This window comes from Dermacentor andersoni, chromosome 7 (assembly GCF_023375885.2).
Source record: "Dermacentor andersoni chromosome 7, qqDerAnde1_hic_scaffold, whole genome shotgun sequence".
NCBI lineage: Eukaryota > Metazoa > Arthropoda > Arachnida > Ixodida > Ixodidae > Dermacentor > Dermacentor andersoni.
Genome location: NC_092820.1, coordinates 68,575,338 through 68,599,365, shown reverse-complemented (window position 1 = coordinate 68,599,365; position 24,028 = coordinate 68,575,338). Strand labels below are relative to the sequence as shown.

The 24,028-nt window shown below is 46.2% G+C and overlaps 1 protein-coding gene across 5 annotated transcripts in view; it reads right to left on the bottom strand.

The window, feature by feature from the left end:
* LOC126534342 (uncharacterized) overlaps positions 1–24,028 on the bottom strand; it is a 102,219-nt gene that overhangs the window by 52,822 nt on the left and 25,369 nt on the right. For 2 of the 5 annotated variants that reach the window (XR_011895431.1, XM_055072816.2), the window contains exons 2-3: positions 635–771; positions 501–568 (exon numbers count right to left, since the gene is read on the bottom strand). Coding sequence is in view for 1 of the 5 variants with exons in the window: in XM_055072816.2 (XP_054928791.1) it covers positions 501–568; positions 635–771 (205 nt within the window). In the remaining 4 variants the exon portion in view is untranslated. Of the gene's footprint in view, positions 1–500; positions 569–634; positions 772–10,800; positions 10,983–24,028 lie in introns of those variants that run through there. The other 3 variants (XR_011895430.1, XR_008613288.2, XR_008613289.2) reach the window with 3 other exon arrangements.

Here is a 24,028-nt window from a genome sequence, read left to right as displayed (position 1 = left end):
ACTGTGTTATCCTGTAGTTGTTAGCGTATTCATAGAGCTCCTTAATGGTGCGTTCGGAATTCTTATTGAAAATCCTATGGATAAATGCACTGGGGGTGCCTTTTACATTGTGGTGAAATGCCTGTGGCGGGATTCTGGGAACATTTGTTGTGACTGCACATTCAGCGAATTTTAAGTAGACTATTTTGCAACTGACTTTCAATCGACTGTGTTGTCTAGCATAAACTGCATCACGACACGTCGGCAGAGTGCTTATTGATAGATTTTTTTTCAGAGTAGGGCAGGCACCGTATGAGCAAGCGCTAGCGAGCGACCGTAACAGCAAGCGCCACTAGTATTGCTGTGCGATGTTAGGACGGCCAAACCATGAACCAGAATTCATAAATTTCTTATCTGAAGGGTTCAGTTACATTAGCAGGTGTATTTGAAAGAATATATTGAGAAATCCTATTTTATATAAAGAATATAATGCAAATGAAGCGCTCAGCTTACTAAGATACCTGGAATATGGATTTCCATGTGCTTCTTTCGATTCGGATTAAAGGTTCCTAGAATTCTTCTAGAGATCCTGCGAACAAAAAAGTTTATCAGCATATTTGCTCATGCGGTGCCATACGTTAAACGACAACATTACTTTTCCTCTCCAAGAAAAAACTGCCGCTTGAAATAAACTGAAGCTTTCGTCACGTCTTGAACTAAGTCAACTTCACATCGACGATCGGTGGGTCCGGTTGTATACACAGTCCATATTGCTTCCGTCGTATCGAAGAACTGAAAGGAAGAAGAGCCGCATACTTCTTATATATACTGAACCATCGCTGCGTGTGCGTATTCGATTATATACAGCATTTACTTTTCATTGATCTCATATGATTACGCGCAATGCACACAGTGGGATTGAAAATTGTGTACCAGCCCATTTCCTTTATCATCATCATCATTCCTTCACTGCACTTCACTTACAGCTAGAGCTCTGCCAATGCGCTCAAACACAAATGCTCTTATGCAGGGTTGGGTAGCTCTGTTTCCAGCTGTTAACATACATGGATGAATCTCTCCTTTATTGAGAAGTGGGAGGTAAATATGTGTACTGAACCACAGGAATCATTACACAGTTTTATCAGCGAGCTTTATGCAGGCAATGTACAAATGGTACGATGCGTGTCCGCCATGCTTAGAACTATATCAGCTTGCTCCTGTGCTATTTGTCACGGACGTTGTGGCTGACAGAACAATCGCAATTGTCGAACAGAGAAAAAAATCAGTTTTATCAGACTGCCAAAAAAAAGAAAACGTGGCTATTGAACGCACTGAAAAACATCGTGCATCTCATGGTTCCAAGTCTCGAACGGCAGGAAACAACAGTTGGCGTATGCCTGCTTAGCGGGGAAACGTGCGAGGGCTGCCGGAAAATAAAACCACTTTGCGAGCTCTTTACTACCATTTAAACTCAAGAACAATTTTCATCTCATCAGTTTCTTTGCAGTACGCGATAACAAACGCTGTATTGCAGTGAGGGGCATATTTATAGAACGACACATACACATGCAAAAACAAAATTCGAGGTACGCCGCACTTTCAGTCGACATCCTGCCACGTATGATGCTCATATGCCGATACGAACTAACCTATCATATGAAGACGGCGAAGCCGTTGAACTTTCACTTGAGCTTTATTTTCCTGCAGGTATTTTTATACGACCACACATGAAAGAAATGGAGGTACGCGGCACTTTCAATCAACATCATGCCACGCGTGATGCTCATATGCCAATAAAAACACACCTATCGTATAAATACTAGCGTTCTTCGTGCAGATATTCATGCATTCTTTAGGCATATGCCTTCGTCTGAAAACTTCCATTCTCTGTATTCTGAAACGATCATCTATTCAAACCTACTCCTCCACTCTATAATGGTGAAAATGGATTATTGGCATACCGTTTGAAACTGGGCAGTGACAAATAGTCACCTAGCCTGCTTGAGTTAAAGAGGTATGCTATACAAGCTTTGCCACCGATCTGAGCACGCGCAGCCCCGGGATCAAAGGAGACGCAACGATTTTCAAGCATGACCATGGAGTGTCGATGAAACGCAGTGACCACTTCTGTCGCGGGACGGCACTGCCATTCGCTTTCTTGAGTTGGGATGGAGGCTTCACAGGAAGAACGTTCTAGAATAACGGGGTTATGGTTTCTCCAATCCTGTGACGACAAGGTCAAGAAGGTACAGAAGTGGCTTACCTTGGAGATAGTCGCGGGTGTAATCTACGACTCTGTCGCATGGTTGAACTTATGCGAAATAGGGACTTGTCTTGGAGCGATTTGTCCCAGCGTTCGGTAAAAGAAGGCGGCCGACCAGCTTTGCTCAGGAGTGACTTATCGGGCAGCCTACACCCGTGACATCAACACAGCACGATACTAAATTCCTGCTAGCTTATCATTCATTGCGTAATTGCAGAACTCCTGTTGTGAGGGACATCAACATGGCGAACAGAGCTTACTGGTTATGGTCCGAAGTGTGGACCTTAGAAAATAGAAACTTCGCATGCTGGAACAAAGCCTGTCAAAATGCGAAGGAATGCTTTGCAGGCTAGAAGGAATAGCGCAATAAATAGCAGATAAATTGGCCAACATAATTTATGTCTGACTTATGTGAGTGTTTTCTCACAAATGAACTATTTTTTCGAAACCAAGGAGCAGCGACAAGCCTGTTCTCGAAGTTCTCTAGGTCAGCGAAGAAATTTTTCATAAGCAAGCTTCTCCGACCGCAAGATATTCGAAGGCAGTCTGAAAGCAAAACTGACGGGAAAAATTCCCTTGACCAGGGCCGTCGTCTGACGATGACTGTCGACGTTAATGCGGTCATCAATCAAGAAATATAGTGGCAAACTGTGTTGCTCAACAGACCTATATTTCGAACGTTTAGTGGTCATTCTAACATTTCCATCGTTTCGCATTTCCATATGCTACATGCACTCTTTGCGACCAGCGCACTTTGCTATGACACTCGCTCGCCAACTCGGCCATGACCACCACAGCATGACGACTACGCAGCGGTGACGATGTAATGGCGAAGAAGGAATGGCGTCAGTATAACTACGAAGGCGGTATGACGGCGACGGTATAATGACAGTAGGATGACAATTCTCAAATAATGATGATGATTATGAGGATGATGTAACAGCAGTGAATAAGTGAGGACAAAGGCATGTCGATGACGGTATGTCCAAAATCTGGTTATGAAGCAGGAATGACGATAACAGAACGACCACAAGGGCCCCATCACGATGGTATGACAACAAATGCGTGACAGCGACTAATGAAGACGACGCAATGACAACGCTGACATGGCAATGGTTGCATAATCACGATTGAATAACTACTGCGCGATTACAACGAAATGACGAATACACAATAAGGTGGATGCAACTAACAAGGCGGTATGACGACGACGAAATGAAGCCAATGGGTTGAAGTTTCTGAAATGACGTTGGGACGACAATGGCGGGACGACGAAAGCATGACGACAATCAGGTGAAGACAGCTCTATGACCCCGATGACGTTGAGACGACAGCATTACTAGAGTAATATGACGAAGCTGTAATGACGACAATGGAACGAGCACGAAGGCATCATGACCACGAGCACGAACTTTCTGGCATAAGCTAGAAAACGGTTCGGGAGGCTGGGACAGCATGAGAGGCTAGATACTGTCGCGTAGTAGTGATGGCGAAGAACACATCGGCATAGCTGTGAATAATTTAACTTTTTTATTGGTGAAACCTGTACCCACAAAAGCAAGTTACACTCAACGCACAATGATGGTGGCGAACAAAATCGGTGATCGTCGGAATCTGATCAGCGGGTCAAGCGTGTCGGCTTTTATATATCGCTCGTCGAAGGTTTTAGTGTAATCGCTGGTGCCCGCGTGGTTTCCAGAAACGACCATACAATTCGTGTCCCGCATGCAATCTGATAATACATGGTAAGCGAGGACACAACAGACAGAATGAACGATAACATTCGCGTAAGTTCCAAAACATGCAGGCGAGTCTTGCGCTGAGTGATAACATTTAACATTTGCTGGCTGGTGAAAAGTGGTCATCGGTGAAGCATACACAAGTCCACATGTCGATGCCCTCCTCTTGAAATGCATCGCCTCGATGGCACAAACATAAAAGGAGAACGAAAAACAAAACCACTCTTATGAAACAACGAAGAAACAAAGTCCCAACGTTCCTTAGCGCGGATAGAACTGCTCAAGGCGTACAACATGGATTATTTGAGGTCGTGCGCGGCGCGCTGTGATTGCGACATGCCATGGGGCATAACCTCATGCTCAAGTGCGCTAATACGTAGATGATTTTGTAGGGTCCGAAATAACCTCGCAAAAGTTTCTCACTGAGACCTCGTCGGCGTATTTGGGGTCCAAACCCAAACATGGTCTCCGGGCTGGTACTTCTCGTATCGTCGCCGAAGACTGTAGTGTCCGCTGTCGCTCCTCTGCTGATTCGTGACGTGCTGGCGGGCGAGCTGCAGGGCTTCTTCGGTGCGCTGGTCCGCTATTTTGTAGCGATGCCTTATGCCTTATTCTATGCTATTCTTATCATCCACCACACACGGCCGCCTGATCCCGTTCATAATATCGGCAGACCGTCGCTCAGACCACTGGCCAAGCGCGAAAAGCCTGAAGAAGCATAGAATCGGAAAAGGCATCGCTACAAAATACCGGCCCTGGATACATAGTGACGTGGAGATTCTCTTCGTCGGTGACGTGCGGCAGCATAGCATTGAAAGTCGCCGTCGGGTTCCTGCCATAAATCAGCTTGAACGTCCTGATTTGCGTTGTTTCTTGCACCACTGCGTTCTAAGCGAAGGATGCCTACGGCAGGACGGCATCCTAAGTCTTCTGCTCGACGTCGACGTACATTGCAAACACGTCGGCGAGGGTCTTGTTCAGCCGCTCCGTAAGGCCATTCGTCTGCGCGTGGTAAGCACTTGTCCACCCGTGGTTGTCTGGATTTATTGCAGAATGGCTTCGGTCAGCTCTGCAGTAAAGGCCGTTCCACTGTCGCTGATAAGGGCTTCTGGGCACCATGTCACAGGACGATGTTTTCGACAAAGAATTTAGCGACTTCGGCTGCACTACCTTTCGGCACAGCTTTCGTTCTGGCGTAGCGGGTAAGGTAGTCGATCGCCACGACGATGCACTTGCTTCCAGACGTTGACGTCGGAAAAAGTCCCAATAAATTTATCCTGATCTGCTGAAATCGTCGACAAGGACACTCGATTGACTATAATAATACCGCTTGCCTTGTCGGCGGTGTTTTGCGTCAAGGGAAGTCACGGCATGTCTTGACGTAGCGGGCGACGTCGGCGGCCAGGCGCGGCCAGTAGTACTTCTCTTGTATTATTGCGAGAGTACGGGAAAGCCCAAAGTGCTCGTCCGTCTCCTCGTTGTGCAGGGCGTCCAGGAGTTTTGGTTCGACTGCTGCTGGCACAACGAGAAGGTAGTTTGCTTGAATTAGTAAAGGCAAGGTGCAGAAGACCAGGACTCAAGAAGAACACAAACGACAGGACCGGCGCCACTTGGGCTTGAGTATTTTGCATACGCGCCTGACGTGCCCAGAAGATGGTTCCAAGACGCCGAAGATAGACTGTACTTCCAAAGGCACCAGTTTATTTTTTTTTTTTGTGATGCAATACGACACCACTCGAGACTTTACAGTCTCGAGTGATGTCGTATACTCGCTGGTATTGCTTTGAGATATTCTTTTCGGCGTCTTCATCATCGGCACAGGATCTTCGTCAGTTTGACAAACAGCAACCGCGCCTCCATCTGTAGCTGCTTTTAGTTTTCCAGATATGGGCTGACGGACCGGCACCGGGCAGAGTCAGTGTGTGGTCGGCGTTCAGGCGACAAGTAGTTGCCTGGTGACTTTGAATGGGATGATCGCCGAGGGCTCCACTGAGTGGCGGCGAGGTAGTCGGCGATATCGCGAGAACGTTCACTTTGCTGCGGGCGCGAAGCATTCACAGCGAACTCTCGTAGTCTCATCTCACGGTATGCGCAACAGATATGGACGTGGCCGGTTTCACCGCAGCGATAGCAGAGTGGGCAGTGTTCAGAAGCTCGCGAAATGTCGGTCTTGCTCGGAGGATTGCGTTGTTTTACAAGCGGGCAAGGTGGTGGCGGCATCTGGCGATGGAATCGCGGCATCATGGGGCCGTGGCGTGGGCGCGGAGGGTGAACGTGATGGCGGGCTTCAATAGCGTAGGTCATTGTATCCGGCTGAGGCTGCGGAGGTCCGGGAACTCTCAGTGACTGCTGGATTTCCTCCCATATTACGTCAGCAAACGAATTCACCTGGGGCTGCGGTAAAGGGAACATCTTCCGTAGTTACTCTGCTTGAAGGCCTGCGCTGTCTGGAGTCGAGCGCTCATTGTAATGTCTTGCACGCAATTCTAGCATCTTCTCAATTGTCGTAGTGTCCGTTATAAATTCTGCTAGGGTATTGGACGAGTAGCGCATAAGTTCAACAAATGTTTCTAGCTTTACCCCATGCATGAGGTACTGAATTTTCTTCTCTTCAGGCATATCCGGGTTGGTGCGGCTGATTAGGCGCGTCATCTCCTTGGCGAAGATCGCGAAGTTCTCCTTTGGCAGCTGTCAGCAAGTTTCCAGCAGAACTTGAGCTCACTCTTTGCGCAAGACTCTCGTGAAGGTCTGCAGGAAGCCGTTGCCGAATAGTTCTCATGCCGCCGAGGTCGATTCCTGGTTTTTAAACAGCGTCGTGGCGGCGTCTTCTGAGGCGGAGTACACATGCCACTGCTTGTCGTAGTTCCAGTTAATAAATGCAGCGACCGTTTCATATGCTTCCAGCAAGGTTTGCGGGTCTTCAGCGGATGATACGCGGGAGGTCGGTGGCTCCCTGCGCTGCTGAAAGCACGATGGGGGACGCGGAGGCTGCACTTGGGGTTGATAGGTTGGCCACGATCTTCATTGTCATCTCAGGAAAAAGTCCGTGCTCCGAGGGTAGGTTATGCAGCCTGCGACTTGCTCGATGGTTCGGGGCGTAGTTCGTGTGGTCTTCGGGTTGCGGTACATGAACGCAGAAGAACATCCACCAGACGTCCCGTAGTAGCGACGGAGAAGAGCACAACAGCAAAACTTTCAATAACACAACACTTTATTTGGTGAGTCTGTGCCCACAAAAGCAAGTTACATTCACAGCACATCGACAATGGCGAACACAGTCGGCGATCGTCGGCATCTGATCAGCGGCTCAAGCACATCGACTTCGATACATAACTCGTCGAAGGTTCCAGAGCCATCGCTGGTGTCCGCGTGGTTTCCAGAAACTACTACACAATTCGTGTGACATAGTCAATTTCACAATACGTGGTTCGGCGAGGGCATAACAGATAAAATGAACGATAACAATCACGTAAGTTCCAAATTACGCTCGCGCGCCTTGGACTACGTTGAACAATTGCTAGCCGGTGAAAAGTGGCCACCGGAGCAACATAAACAATTACACGTGTCAATACATAGATTGAAGTGCCTGAAGTAACCAAATAATGCCAATCGCAATAAAATTGTGAACGTTTGTCACCGCTAATTAATAAAGTACATCGACAGTTTAAAGGAACAGCCGCTGGAATGTTTTGTTATTAATTCATTATATTGAAGCTTCCCACACAGACAACCGGCCCCTGCCTCAGTGTGCCTTTGTTAGTTTTTATTTGCTATGAAGATATTTTTTAAGGGAAAGCTTTTTCTCCTTCTTTCTTTGTCTTTTCTACTGCTGCTGCTGCTGCATTGGCTGTCTGGCACGCCGCACCGGGAGGATAGTGGGGAGTTCTGAGCGTCTATATAAACATCAAGATAGTGTGGCAGAGAGGAAAGGTGACACGAGAAACTCATTTGGACATTTCCATCATGTCGCATGACGATAATGCCCCTTTGAGCAGCCTGGCATCGCCAAATGAGTCTCTTGATAGATGTAATTATCGGTGTTACCCCGCCATAGCATTTCCGAAGCTTAAGGGCTCACCCTTCTACAGGCATGCAACAGTTCTGAGGGAAGGCTGATAGAATGGTAGAGAGGAGGCAGAGAGAGGAGGCAAGGAATGCGTAGAACTGACGCAGTCGTGAAACTCGTTAATAACAGTATTTCGCTCGCAGTGACCCTTCGCTCGCAGTTCCCATACAGGAGGGACGGGGAGGGCGGGACGGAGAAAAATGACGTGAGAACGCAACAAAACACGACAGTGGTTGCGGTCAAACTGAAGGCGTGCTACGGTATGTTTAGGCTATTTCCGAAAAATAAAGCATGCAAATTTGTCAAACAGACAACTGATGCAGGGAATACAGACCTAAAGCCACATTAAATCACCGTAGGAACCAGGGAACACTACAGAAACGGCCGCATGTGCTGCCAACGCTTCTGTGACCGATGCGGTAGCTTTGCGGCTATGGTATTTCTCGACGTCCTGACCGCGGCAGCCACGTCTCATCGGGGGGCGAAATACAAAAAACGCTTGTGCACTTAGATTTAGGTGCCCAATACAGGACACCTGAATGTCAAAATTAATCCGGAGTCCTCTACTACAGCGTGTCTCATAAACCGATTGTTATTTTGGCATAGTGCAGCCCCATAATTCAGATAACGTTTAACACTTCTGCCACGATGCGATGTGCCACGTGAGGGAATGAAAATGCTCTACCCTCTAAGAAATATGAACAATGGCGCACAACGACGCCTGAATAAAACACGTCTCCATGTGACTTACGTTTACTACGCAGATTAGCAGCAGTGGTGCGCGCACGGTAATCATTAGCATCCACTCACCAGTCTTGTGTTGGACTAAAAGCTGAAGACATTAAATATTCGGCGTCAACGTCACCGCCAATCAGCAAACAGCACAGAAAGCGTCGTTTACATTGTTTCCATTATGCGTGTTTCTTTTACGAAAAGCTCAACATTACGCCTCCTGTTCGGCGCTTTGATCTGTACTCGGGGTTAGAATGCCCAAACAAACAATTCGAATGGACGCTTTCAAGCTAATGAGGTCGTACACTCGGCTTATTAGCATGGCATAATTACATGTACTGTCCTTAATGCCATTCTTCTGTTCTTTCCACGCCACAGGCGATTAGTTTTGCAGCCTAAGGTGCAGCGCAACTTTTGCAGAGTTCATCTTCTTGCGCTTTAAATATTCAAGCTAATTTGCGTAATAATTACAAAAGCAGGATTCAGAAAAATATAGTGCAAATTGACTGAAAACAGTCTCTCTTAAGTAGGCAGGAGGCGATAACATTTGTGAATAAGAGTGCTCCCTTTCCGTATTTCTACAGAAAACTACTTCCACCTCAAGCTTAGCCGTATAAGAATAGGTCAATAAGATCAAAACGCGGGCATTACACATATGCTAGGTGGATAATGAAAACCACTCGGATACAATTTAAAAACCACACATCTGTAACGGGATTAAAAATCTCTTGAGCCGTAAGAGACCGGTGACAGTAATAAACGACTTAGCAAAACATCAAAATTAAATAACTTAATAATTTTGGTAAATATGTGTGGCATTTCTTTATACCCATGAAAGTCATTCCTCAAGCGCCAAAACGTCCCTAAGACTCTTCTAACTTTCGAACATATCAATCTTTCATATTGCTGATGTTTTATATTGATACATTCGAATGAATACTTGTCATTTTAAGTACAGCCTTCAAAGATGTAAGCGATTATAATGCTGAGCTTATTGAGCAAGGATTCACCCGAGTATTCGTAAACTGATTGCCAACTTCACTGAATTTGGAGCCCCCACAGTGAGTAAGAATGACACTTCGACTATTGCAGCTGAAATAAATTATCATTAACGTGTCCATTAAAGAAGCAAGAAACCTGAAGCACTAACGTGAAGGGATACTGCTGCTATACGCCTCTTAGGGCACTGTATATTGTTATTAACAACTTACTAGGAGGTTCGTGACACGAATCAAATCACGAATTATTTCTCATGAAGCCATAGTGGTGTAAATATTCCTCAAGCGGTTCTGATATTTCTGCGTCCAAATGATCGCAAGACGTCTATAAATACAACATAATTTATGCTTACAACGTAAACACAACGTTAATACAACGTAAATAAATAATTTCATTAAAAGCACAGTAAAGGTTTGGTTTTGCTCATATGCGCTAACTATGAATTCGAACTCCACGCCAACATTACCCTATTATAAGACTTTCAATGAAATACTGATGCATTTACTCAATATTGTTCTGATTAACTAAAAAATTCAGTGGCTAGTCACCGCACAGTCCCATCATTTTTGTCTTTTCCCTCTCGTCATCTTTTGTTCTGTAGGAATATTCAACCAAGCAAAGTAGACCAGTTTAGTTTTTTCGCAAATAACAGCCTAGTTTACACAAAGGCCCATCGCAGCAGTTCAGATTCCTATGGCACCTTAGAAAACGCCGGCAGAATGCAGTTACTGTAACAGCTACTGATCCTGTGCTGGCAAATATACCAGCCACGCCCTTTCTTTAACCACTACAGTAACAATTCATTTTCGCTTCTTGGCGCTTTGTGAACAATACGACAGGAACTGGCCAGTCATCCGCCAATCAGTAGAAAATAACAAATGGCCTGCAACATGAAATCACGCTTAAGAAGCTTGTATACGAAAAACTAACGATTAAGGAGAAAACTAGGGTTGACTTTTCACAAAATACACAGAGATCACATTTATTCATTTTTATAATGATTTAAGTCAAAATATACTTACTTTTCGTATTTTGTAAGCTTGGCCTGGATAGGCTGGAAACTTACATTCCGACGGCACGAAGCAGACGGCAAAGAGAAAACCTGCTAGAAGCTCCATGTGCATGCTGCAGCAACCTGCCAAGAGCGCACCGTTTCCGACAAATTCCCGTCACGCTGTTTACAAAAAGCTTTTGTGAGATATTACGAATCGGCGCCGACGTAAGCTGAATGTTCTGCAGGTAACAGGTGTGGGAGCCAAGAATAGGGCACATAGATATGGAAGTCATATTGTCAAAGAATGCATTGCCTAAAAGCGCCTGCTTGCCTCTTTAGGTTAAAAAGCTTGATAGAGAAAAGCAGATCCTGCATTCCACTTCAAAATAAATGCGTGCATTTACTCTTTTTCGCGAGCTTCTTTTACAGCGTTGTTTTTAGGGTCTTATTTTATGGAAACTGCAGACAATCACACAGTATAATTCCTGTGCGCAGAGCACTAATTTAAGTTACTATATTTTTAAAAGATCACCGACGATTACGATACTCCCTAATGTGAAATTTGAGCGCAGCTCTATACGTGTTTTCAATTACTGATATATTGAGAAATCGCAACAATCGCTGCACCGACTGGCAGAGCCGTGATGCGTGGCCCTATATACAGACCAGCCGCCCAGGAGCCGCTTCCCGGCAACTGCAGCTTACGCTACCGTAATCTTCACAGCCAAACGCTTGAAGCGAGCTTTCGAGCTACTTCTTTCTGTCCCCCAGACGGCCGGTGTCGCGGATCCATCATCCATCCGCGGCATGGACGGACGGACGGACGGACGGACGGACGGATGGATGGATGGATGGATGGATGGATGGATGGATGGATGGATGGATGGATGGATGGATGGATGGATGGATGGATGGATGGATGGATGTTATGAGCGTCGCCTTTAGGACGGAGCGATGGGTTGTGCCGCCAAGCTCTTACTACTATACTGCCTAATGATAATTAATAATGATAATAATAATATGATAATAATAATGATAATAATAATGATATTAATGATAATAGGATAAGAAAAAAAGAAAGGAAAAAGCATCCACGATAAATTCCTACAACCAAATTTTCTGACCCCCTATTGCAAAATCTGTTTTCGTACGTGTCGCCTATTGCCACGTATTGCGGACATGTTTACTTTTCCCCTGCACTAGTTGAACCCAACGGCTTCAAGGAGGCCAGTGGCGCCTAAATCGACCGCTGGGCAGATATCTTCACATTCTAATAAAACATGCTCCATCGCTTCCCTAGCTTTACCGCCGCGAGCACATGCTTCTTCTTCCTTCTTATATATCGCTTTATACGTGCGTGTTCCACGACATCATGATCTCGCTTCGAAAAGTAATGAACTTCGCTTTGAGTTATCCTAAATTGTTTCTTTCCTGATTTCGTGTTTTTTTTGCCTCTTAAGTAGTTACTCATGACAGCTTTCTATTCCATTGCCACCACCCATGAGATTATTTCAGCCTCTGTGACTTTCCGCTTCACGTTCTTTCCTGCTGTGTTGCTCACCCTACAGGCCGCATACTTGCTGGTAAGCTTCCTAGTTCTTTTCCTCCACTGTGAATCAATGTATTTCCTGTACAAATACCTCAACACTCTCCCAGCCCATTCACTTTCTTCCTTATTCCTCAGTCGTTCTTCATAATCAATTTTACTGTGAGCTTCCCTTACTTCAAAGCTAGTCCAGCCTATATCACCCTGCACAGCTTCATTTGTAGCCTTCCCGTGAGCGGCCAATGCGAGGCGTCCCACTGACCTTTGGTTCCCATCGAGTCGTGATAAAGTACAACATAAAGTACTTAGGAAAATGGATAGGGAAACAACGCCGCGCTAGCTCAATTGGTAGAGCATCGCACGCGACATGCGAAGGTTGTGGGATCGTTCCCCACCTGCAGCAAGTTGTTTTTTCATCCACTTTCCATTACTTCATTATCTCTTTATTCCATTTATTAAACACAAGTAATTTCCCCTATGTTGTCCTTGGTGTCAGTGTTTGTTGGCTTCTTATGATATGACTAATAAAGATTGGGCCCCTCGGTTAACCCCCTTTCTCTTCGTTCATTACATAACGAGGGTCTCGAATCCGGCAACATTGATACCTTCAGGTAGCATGTGTGGGTTTATAGACCGGTCGCCTTCACCCAAAAAGATCACGTTCTCGTGACGCCTCTGGCAGAAAGGATGTTTCATATCCGCCGCCAAGGTTTGTGAGTAGTGGCGCTGGCTAACACTCCCAGGTTCTACTAGGAAACATAAATACCCAAGAAAGTTAATGGGAAAACGTCGCCGTGGTAGCTCAATTGGTAGAGCATCGCACGCGAAATGCGAAGGTTGCGGGATCGTTCTCCACCTGCGGCAAGTTGTTTTTTCATCCACTTTCATTTCCATTAATTTATCGTTTCTTTATTCCATTTATTAAGCACAAGTAATTCCCCCTATGTTGTCTTTGGTGTCAGTGTTTGTTGGCTTCACTCTTAGGCAAAGTTACACCCTTTGGCTTGCCCCTTCTGCAACACAACAATAATCGTTATCTGCCTTGATGCGTTTCCTTTCTTTAACGCTGCGAGCCCGGTACTTTCCAGTAACGAACGGCACGCCCGTTATCAGCATAGAACAGTTTACACCCTTTGGATTGCCCCTTCTGATAACGCGCGTGCCGTTCGTTACTGGAAAGTTCCGGGCTCGCAGCGTTAAAGAAAGGAAACGCATCAAGGCAGATAACGAGTATTGTTGTGTGGCAGAAGGGGCAAGCCAAAGGGTGTAACTTCGCCTAAGAGTGTTCTTATGATATACCTATGCTGAAGCCATTCTGAAGTTCTCCCAAAATGCCATTATTCTCTGTCCATGCTTGCAGCTTTAATTTCATGGCTTGCATTGGTAACCTGTATACTACCGAAGTAATGGTCAACGTTCCATACGAGTGAATTCTATCTTCCTCCCCCTTACCTTTGTAAATTAAATTCATTCTACTTTATTGCCAGCTGTATGGTATTCGTCTATCTTCTAAAGCTTCTTCCCCTGCTATCACCAGAGCTTCCTTGCGTTCTGCTCCTATTTCAATAAACAGCCTAACGAGAACCTCGTCTAGCCTTTGTTACGTTTCGCCTACGACGCGCGGTATAGCCGGCGCGGATGCAACGGACGCCGGGGCTTCGTTCAAAGCGGCGGACATTTTGGCCCGTTCAGCGCCGCCGATACGCCTCCCCGCCAAGCGCGTAGAGGCATGTTTCAATGCCACGTGTCTTCAAGTGTGTGTGTGTGTGCATGTTGGTGCCCACGCTTGTCAAAGCGCGGCAGCCGGAAAGAGGAGCTCCCCAAGTGTGAAGCGAGGAGGTCTGACCGGCGCCGGCCCGCCGGATGCGTCACTACACTCGTCTCAACCTCAGCGTGTCCGTGCCCCGTCACGTGCACCTCTATCGAGGCGTTCCTTCTTGCCCTCGACTCCGAGAGTATAAAAGCAGCTGCTCCCGGACGCCGAGAGAGAGGCTCCGATTTCTTCCATTGAGTTACGTGCTCTCCCGTCTCTCCACTTCGGTCGACCTGACCGCCCGCTCTTTCGCGATGATAGAATAAAAAAGTTGTTCTGTTACCAGTCGACTCACGCTTTTCCGGGACCTTCGGATGCTTCCAGTTGTGCCCCAGGCCGCCAGGCCAACCCTTGGGGCTTGCGACCCGTTTGCAACAACGGGTGTCAGCGCTGAGATTCCAACAACCGGTGCCAGCGCTGGGATTCCAACAGCCTGTGGCCATGCGATTACGAATTTTCTCTTCGGCTTTCTTCCAGCTTAAATTTGTCAGCACCAGCTCCTTTTCCATCTGGTTCTCTTTCATGCTATTTTTTTCGTCAATTACAACCTCGTCGTTGCCTTGGAAAGATTCAACTGTTATTTTCGGGTGTAATTTGATGCCGCTTCCCCTTCCAGTTTGTTTCCATCTTCGTCTAGGATATGTTATTCTATTGTTGTTGAATTCCTGCCTAATAATTTTATGTAGTTCCAAAATATTTTAGGTATGGCCTTCTCTTTCTCACGTATTTCAAACAACCAACGTTCACTTTCACTTGTTATCTTTGCTTGCACAAATATTTAAACATAGATTTTTTTTTCCCGGTATATTTTGCATTTACTGGCTACTTCATCCTGCGACCTTCATGTTTTTCTCGTCAAGGGAAAGCTTTCCTGTCCATAGCGATTGCAGGAATGTAAGACATAATATTTTACTCGAGATTAATATCTTGTTTTTTTAGCTTTGAGTTTATCTCGTCAACGCCTGCTGATGTGGACACATTCAGATTATTTATAATGAATGCGATGCCGTCGACAGTGATGTGGAAGGGCTGCAAAATGAGGTAGTAAAGATCAGCTACCTCAGGCCCGTTTCAATGGTCTCCTACAGTATACACCCATGGAAAGAATGCATTGAACGCGTCACTGTCTGGAATAGGAATGTGGTCATCATTACTGCAAGGCGATGTTGTTGTCGTGTCGATACGGACACACTGCTTCCCAACATTTTGTTGTGTGTGTGCTAGTTGTGAATACTGACTGCAAATCGTGAGGAGTACTTATCTCGGGCAGCGCGTGCATTCGAGCAGCCGCTCTTCGAGAAGTCAATGTATATTTTTCCAAGATGCGGCGGTGCACGTGCGTTTTGCAGCTGCGTGCACTCGCTTCTCTTTATTTTTGGCTGTTAAGCGGCTTAGTGAACAACGGGGTGCTTTTCGTCATTTGTTATTTTATTTACATAACGTGTTTACACGCTAGTGACGTGAACTTGTTTTTTGAACAAGGCGCAGTTATCATTGTGATATCCTGTGTCAGTTTACAGTTTCGGTTTCGAATGATTACGTCCGAGGGAGCCACTCAGCGCCAAACGCTGTAAGTATACCTGCTGCGTTTCCCCTCGCCAGAATAAAGTCATTCCTCGTCTGGTCCCCGACTCGAGCGGTTCGGCTCTTCTTTTGCGGCGCTTCGCACCAGGCTATTAGGCCTCACGCCGTAGATGCCGCATCCGGCTGCCCCAACGAAGCTACTACAAACTGGCGACGAGGTAAACCGTTTGCTCTGCTTGCTACTTGACTTTACTGCTCTACTTCCGCTTCTATCCCGCTTCCGGCAAGCAAGACGCTACAAGTACGTCTACCTCTGCTTCGTCCACCTCCACTCCTTCGCCTTTTTTCTCGGTGCCCAGCATGGAGTTCGCACTCCCCATGCCTCCCTTGAGTGCATTACCCGGTGCTGCTTCGGTACCGTAGCTTACATGCAAACATTCTCTTTGCACGTTTCTCCAGGCGACCGGATGCGAGGCACTACAAGACGAGTGGAAGAAAGCCGCTTTACTCTGTAACTTAGGTTTTGAGGGGCAGCGTCTCTACTACGACCTCGCATCGCAAACGGACCTGACAACTGCAACGTTCGAAGACATTCTTCGCATCTTCGACCAGCATTATGATGAAAGCACCAATCCCCTGGTGTATCGTATTATCTTCAGGGACAGAAAGTAACAACCCAGGGAAACCTTCCAGGAATTCGTCACCGCATTACAAAGGCAAACGCCTGCTTGTGCGTTCGCCGCTTGGCACGACGAGTTCCTTCGCGACCAAGTCTTGCAAGGCGTCGCATCAGCAAGAGTACGAGAAAGGTTACTCTACGAATCGTCCCTCACGCTCAAGAAAACAGAGGAAATCGGACGAAGCGTAGAGCAACTTGACAAGGAACTTAAAGTTCTTAACAGATCGTCTGTCCAGCGCTTCACGACGCAACGCCAAAATGGCGTTTATAGCCGTCACCTTCCTCGCCCGGGCGCGCAAAATGGCGGTCCGCGCCACCCTTCTCCCTCGACCCGGCCGGTTCAATATGGCGCTCAACAGCATGGCGGAAAGTTGCAACCTTGGGAGGCCGGACAACATGGCGCCCAGCCCGAACTCAGCCAAGCCAGTCGAGACATCGCACTTCATTGCTAGCGATGTGGTTCACCTCACCACATCGCATCCGAACCAGGCTGCCCGGCCAAGCACTTTACCTGTCGTGCGTGAGGAAAAGTAAGACATTACGTTTCATTTTGCCGTTGGAGAAACCGAACGCATCGACAGTCCCCTGCTCGAATGCAGCTTGTTTCCGCTGCCACCGATACAGAATCGGCCGCCCGGCAATAATTTACGCCGAAGTCCTCATTGCGAATACTACACTCAAGTTGCTCGTGAATACAGGAGCTACGGTGTCGCTGACGAACAGCTCCTTGTACGAAGAACATTTCAAGGTTTTTTTTCCCTTATTTCCTTCCAGTCTTCGGCTCAATTATTATTATCAGCAAGAAATGTTACATTCAGGACATTTCTCCGTGCTCGTCAAGTACCGCAACAAGGCTGCAGTAGTGACATTTCACGTCACGAACCAAGGCACTTCTCTTCTGGGCTTAGACACCATTGAAGCTTTGTGCATTGACATTCAATGGCCTTCGCTCACATGTCAACAAGTATCAGGAGTTCCAGCTGACCCAAGCGTTCAGCTTCCATCTCTTCCGCACAACGCTCCAACAGAGTTCGCCCATCTGTTCTCAAGACAATTGGGACTTCTAAAGGGCTTCATCCACGACGTTCGTCTCCGAGCTGCAGTACAAACAGTCTAGACGAAACTGCGTCCTCTACCTCTAGTTCTCTGTGAGCAAGTATCCGCCGAACTGCAATGGCTGGAATCAGCTGATATCCTCTAACGAGTCTCAGCGTCCGAGTGGATTTCTCCGATGTTCGTGGCTCGGAAGAAAGACAATTCCATTCGACTTTGCGTCGATCTTAGAGAAGCCAACAAGGCTATCGTCATCGACGCCTTCCCACTACCGAGGGCTGACGAACTGTTGCATCGACTCGCTGATGCTATCAGTAAACTGGCCTTACAGTCGGGTTATCATCAGGTTCTATTGTCCAAGAAAATCCGTGAGCTTACTACATTCATTACTCACGACGGTCTCCTTCGCTTCAAGCGTGTGTGTTTCGGATTGGCATGTGCGCCTTCCGTTTTTCAGCAAATAATGTGCTGTGTTTTGAAAGTCTGTCCAAGCACCTTCTGCTACCTTGATGATCTTCTTGTGTGGGGTCACACTGAACGTTACCACGATAGAAACTTGCAAACTGTCCTATCTAGAACAAGTGATGCAGGCATGCAGCTTAACCACACGTGTGTATTCAGTGTCCCAGAATTACCTTTCCTGGGACATGAAATTTCCGCAAACACCATTTCGCCTATGAATAGCAAAATCCAAGCAATCGCGGAGGCACCACTGCCTAAGGACAAAAAGGCTCTACGTACATTTCTGGGCCTCATGGTATATTACGCTAAATTTATCCCGCAGTATGCCGACTTAGTGGAACCGCTAAGGAAACTGCTAAGGCAAGGACAAGTCTTTGTGTGCGATCGGGATACTGAATACAGCTTTCAGGCGATTAAGGACGTATGGTGGTACACATGCCCGGTGGTACGCATGTTTCAACCAAATCTTCCTTTTGTCGTAACGGTTGATGCTGCTGGCGGTGGCCTCGGAGCCGTCCTGGAGAAAAAATGCAGAAATGACCTCTTTACAGTAGCTTTCGCATCTCGTACGTTATGTTCCGCAGAATGATGGCACTCCGTGGGTGAACGGGAAGCATTGGCATGTGTGTTTGCATGTGAAAAATGCATGTTTGCGTGTGGAGTAGACAGTTCCCACTAAGAACCAAGCTCTGATCACATTACAGTCTTCAAATGGTTCTGGACAGCGTCCATTAAGAATTTCAAGATGGAGTGCTAGATTACTATATTACAATTTCACCACTGAGTACTGTAAAGGTGACCGAAATGTCATTGCAGGCGCATTATCACGCCTACCTGTTCCTCTCGATTCTGAAACAGCATTAGATGAGGAAATAGCGTCATTGGTTTCAACATGTATTACAAAGGAAGCGTTCCAAGCAGCTACACAGGCAGATCCAACTTGTCAAGCATCAAAAGAAAACGTAGTAAAAGGATGGAGAAACGCGGCGGATCTTCCGCCAGAATTACAGGCATATGCTGCTGTGTAGTCCGAATTGTCCTACGTGGATAATCTACCTCTGCGAGGTGAACGTATCGTTCCTCTTGTTTCCTTGCGTCAGAAACTCATGTCTATTGCTCATGAGGGCCATTTAGGCATCACTAAAACAAAGCTTAGACTAAGAGGCATCTGCTGGTGGCCTCACATGGATAGACAAGTTGAGTAATTTGTAGGAAACTGCTTTGTGTATCAACGAGCAGATAAATCTGCCGGACCGTCTTTTGCTCCATTACAACCGCTCAAATGGCCGATAAACCATGGGGAAAATTAGCCATAGACATAATCGGCCCTCTTGATCGTGCTCCACGGTATGCACGTTTTGCTTTGGTCATTGTTGACTATCATTCCAAGCGGCCTGAAGTTGCTTTTATGCCTTCAGTCACATCCGAAGCCATCATGCGCAGTGTTATGTCCATATGCAGTAGAGAAGGATATCCTGATGGTATAGTGTCCGGCAATGGACCGCAATTTGTTCCTGCTGATTTCCAGAACTTCCTGAAGGAGAGAGGCATTAAGCATTTCTTATGTTCGCTTTACTACCCACAGGCCAATGGCCACGTAGAAAGATTTAACCGTGTCCTTGAAGAGTTCATACAGATTGCTATTTTGGAACAGCGAGACCTCAGGTTTGCGGCCTCAGAAGACTTGTCCATGTACAGATTTAATCCACACATTACTACCGCTGTGTCTCCTGCTATGCTGCTCCATAGTCGTAAACCACTAACTCGTCTGGACGTCTGAACTCGTCTGAATTTCCTTCTCCGAAGCTTCGCCACAAAGCGCAGAGTCATCATCATCATCATCATCATCAGCCTAGTTACGCCCACTGCAGGGCAAAGGCCTCTCCCATACTTCTCCAACTACCCCGGTCATGTACTAATTCTGGCCATGTTGTCCCTGCAAACGTCTTAATGTCATCCGCCCACCTAACTTTCTGCCGCCCCCTACTACGCTTTCCTTCCCTTGGAATCCAGTCCGTAACCCTTAATGACCATCGGTTATCTTCCCTCCTCATTACATGTCCGGCCCATGCCCATTTCTTTTTCTTGATTTCAACTAAGATGTCATTTACCCGCGTTTGTTCCCTCACCCAATCTGCTCTTTTCTTATCCCTTAACGTTACACCTATCATTCTTCTTTCCATGGCTCGTTGCGTCGTCCTCAATTTCAGCAGAACCCTTTTCGTAAGCCTCCAGGTTTCTGCCCCGTAGGTGAGTACTGGTAAGACACAGCTGTTATACACTTTCCTCTTGAGGGATAGTGGCAACCTGCTGTTCATGACTTGAGAATGCCTGCCAAACGCCCCCCAGCCCATTCTTATTCTTCTGGTTATTTCAGTCTCATGATCCGGATCCGTGGTCACTACCTGCCCTAAGTAGATGTATTCCCTTACCACTTCCAGTGCCTCGCTACCTATCGTAAACTGCTGTTCTCTTCCGAGACTGTTAAACATTACTTTAGTTTTCTGTAGATTAATCTTCAGACCCACCCTTCTGCTTTGCCTCTCCAGGTCAGTGAGCATGCATTGCAATTGGTCTCCTGAGTTACTAAGCAAGGCAATATCATCAGCGAATCGCAAGTTGCTAAGGTATTCTCCATCAACTTTTATACCCAATTCTTCCCACTCCAGGTCTCTGAATACCTCCTGTAAACACGCTGTGAATAGCATTGGAGATATCATACCTCCCTGTCTGACGCCTTTCTTTATTGGGATTTTGTTGCTTTCTTTGTGGAGGATTACGGTGGCTGTGGAACCGCTATAGATAGCTTCCAGTATCTTTACATATGGCTCATCTACACCCTGATTCCGTAGTGCCTCCATGACTGCTGAGGTTTCGAATGAATCAAATTCTTTTTCGTAATCAATGAAGGCTATATATAAGGGTTGGTTATATTCCGCACATTTCTCTATCACCTGATTGATAGTGTGAATATGGTCTATTGTTGAGTATCCTTTACGGAGTCCTGCCTGGTCCTTTGGTTGACAGAAGTCTAAGGTATTCCTGATTCTATTTGCGATTACCTTAGTAAATACTTTGTAGGCAACGGACAGTAAGCTGATCGGTCTATAATTTTCTATAATTTTTCAAGTCTTTGGCGTCCCCTTTCTTATGGATTAGGATTATGTTAGCGTTCTTCCAAGATTCCGGTACGTTCGAGGTCATGAGGCATTGTGTATATAGGGCGGCCAACCTTTCTAGGACAGTGTTCCCACCATCCTTCAACAAATCTGCTGTTACCTGATTCTCCCCAGCTGCCTTCCCCCTTTGCATAGCTCCCAAGGCGTTCCTTACCTCTTCCGGTGTTACTTGTGGGATTTCAAGTTCCTCTAGACTATTCTCTCTCACCTTATCGTCGTGGGTGTTACTGGTACTGTATAAATCTCTATAAAACTCTTCAGCCACTTGAACTATCTCATCCATATTAGTAACGATATTGCCGGCTTTGTCTCTTAACGCACACATCTGATTCTTGCCTATTCCTAGTTTCTTCTGTTCTGCTTTTAGGCTTCCTCCGTTCCTGAGAGCCTGTTCAATTCTATCCATATTATAGTTCCTTATGTCCGCTGTCTTACGCTTGTTGATTAACTTAGAAAGTTCTGCCAGTTCTATTCTAGCTGCAGGGTTAGAGGCTTTCATACATTGGCGTTTCTTGATCAGATCTTTCGTCTCCTGCGATAGCTTACTGGTTTCCTGTTTAACGGCGTTACCACCGACTTCTATTGCGCACTCCTTAATGATGCCCATAAGATTGTCGTTCATTGCTTCAACACTATGGTCCTCTTCCTGGGTTAAAGCCGAATACCTGTTCTGTAGCTTGATCCGGAATTCCTCTAGTTTCCCTGTTACCGCTAACTCATTGATTGGTTTCTTATGTACCAGTTTCTTCCGTTCCCTCCTCAAGTCAAGGCTAATTCGAGTTCTTACCATCCTATGGTCACTGCAGTGCACCTTGCCGAGCACGTCTACATCTTATATGATGCCAGGGTTCGCGCAGAGTATAAAGTCGATTTCATTTCTAGTCTCTCCATTCGGGCTCCTCCATGTCCACTTTCGGCTAACCCGCTTGCGGAAAAAGGTATTCATTATCCGCATATTATTCTGTTCTGCAAACTCTACTAATAACTCTCCTCTGCTATTCCTAGAGCCTATGCCATATTCCCCCACTGACTTGTCTCCGGCCTGCTTCTTGCCTACCCTGGCATTGAAATCACCCATCAGTATACTGTATTTTGTTTTGACTTTACCCATCGCCGATTCCACGTCTTCATAGAAGCTTTCGACTTCCTGGTCATCATGACTAGATGTAGGGGCGTAGACCTGTATAACCTTCATTTTGTACCTCTTATTAAGTTTCACAACAAGACATGCCACCCTCTCGTTAATGCTATAGAATTCCTGTATGTTACCAGCTATATTCTTATTAATCAGGAATCCGACTCCTAGTTCTCGTCTCTCTGCTAAGCCCCGGTAGCACAAGACGTGCCCGCTTTTTAGTACTGTATATGCTTCTTTTGGCCTCCTAACTTCACTGAGCCCTATTATATCCCATTTACTGCCCTCTAATTCCTCCAATAGCACTGCTAGACTCGCCTCACTAGATAACGTTCTAGCGTTAAACGTTGCCAGGTTCATATTCCAATGGCGGCCTGTCCGGCGGTTGTAGAGTAGAGTGCAGAGTAAAGTACGTCAAAAACAAGAAAATACCAAGAAGTATGTAGATCATCGTCGCTCAACCAAATTTCTTCTGTTTCATCCAGGATCTGGTCGTAAATACTGCGGTCCGTTCAAGATTTATCGTAAAGTAAGTCGAAGTACTTTCCATCTTGAAAATGACAAGCATTGGAATTCTCCTAAACTGGTGAAGTACACGGTACGTCAGGATCAAACGACAGATGAAAGGAGCAATTTCAATGACGACACATCCTTTGATAATAGCTTTCCACCTTTCTTTCCAGTTTTTACTGGTACCCGTTTTCCTGCTGCATCCACTTTATTACAACCGCCTGTTTCATCCCCGCGACCGGGTTCACCCCAGACAGAAAGGTCTCCTGAACTTCCGTACGACCCTCCTTCCCAAGACAGCTCCTGAACGCACTCAGGACACCGACACGCATTCCAATTCCTGTACGAGTAACAATTCCTCTGATCCTACTCTACAACCAGAAGCAGTCCTCTGTAGTTCTACACGTCATAGACTACCTCCGGTATGGTTTAAGGATTATGTGTCCAAGTACCTTTCTGCCATGGTTTATTTTTCACAGAGGTTTCATTCCTCCCATGAAAATCCGGCTCTTACGCCAAAAATGTCTGTCCTTATATTTTTGCTAGTTAAATAATACGCAAGTAGTATCATTCAAAAGCAGGGATTTCTGACGGCAAGGGACAAGCAGACGCGACGAGCGGATGTTACGCGACTCGGGGCCTCTCGGTAAGCGCTGAAAACTTTTCCCTTTTTTTATTTTTACACACAAGTGGTAAGTGCTGTTCAAATTCAGCAAAAATATATCGTGTACCTAGGCGCGCACTAGACCACGTGCATGCGTGAGCTTCGGGAAACGGGAGGTTATGGCCACCGAGAATTGACACTATATCGTGCAACACGAAATCTCTAGCAAAAGGGCTGCGCAAATACGCTAACAACATACCTTGCACATGCTTTCTCGTGACAACACTAGAACATATAACGTAGACAAATTCCGAACATCTCTGCACCTGCCGCGATTCCCTCTTAATAAGCCTAAAATACATATAAGCTAGCTTATACAGATCTTGAAAACGTATTCGGGGAACCTAATACGCGAATAGATGTTGGCACTACACAATCGATAACACTACGAAAGTTATAGAACTTATCCGCAGCAACTTAAAGGCGCGCTGCTGCAACACGCTTTCTTTCAGGATGCGAAATTTATGCACAAAAGTTACAGAGAAAAATGACGGGAAGGTTTTTGTTTACAGTATTCATGCAAAGAATAAGGGACAGCAAGTAGCAACAACACCTAGCTGTAAAATTAAAGCACAGATTTTCAGCACGTCAGAACGATCCTATACGCGTCCATTCATTTTGTCTACACCTGCAGTTATTCTTTCGTGCTTATTTTAGTTTGTATTCCCGAGAATTGTACTGCGACCGCGAC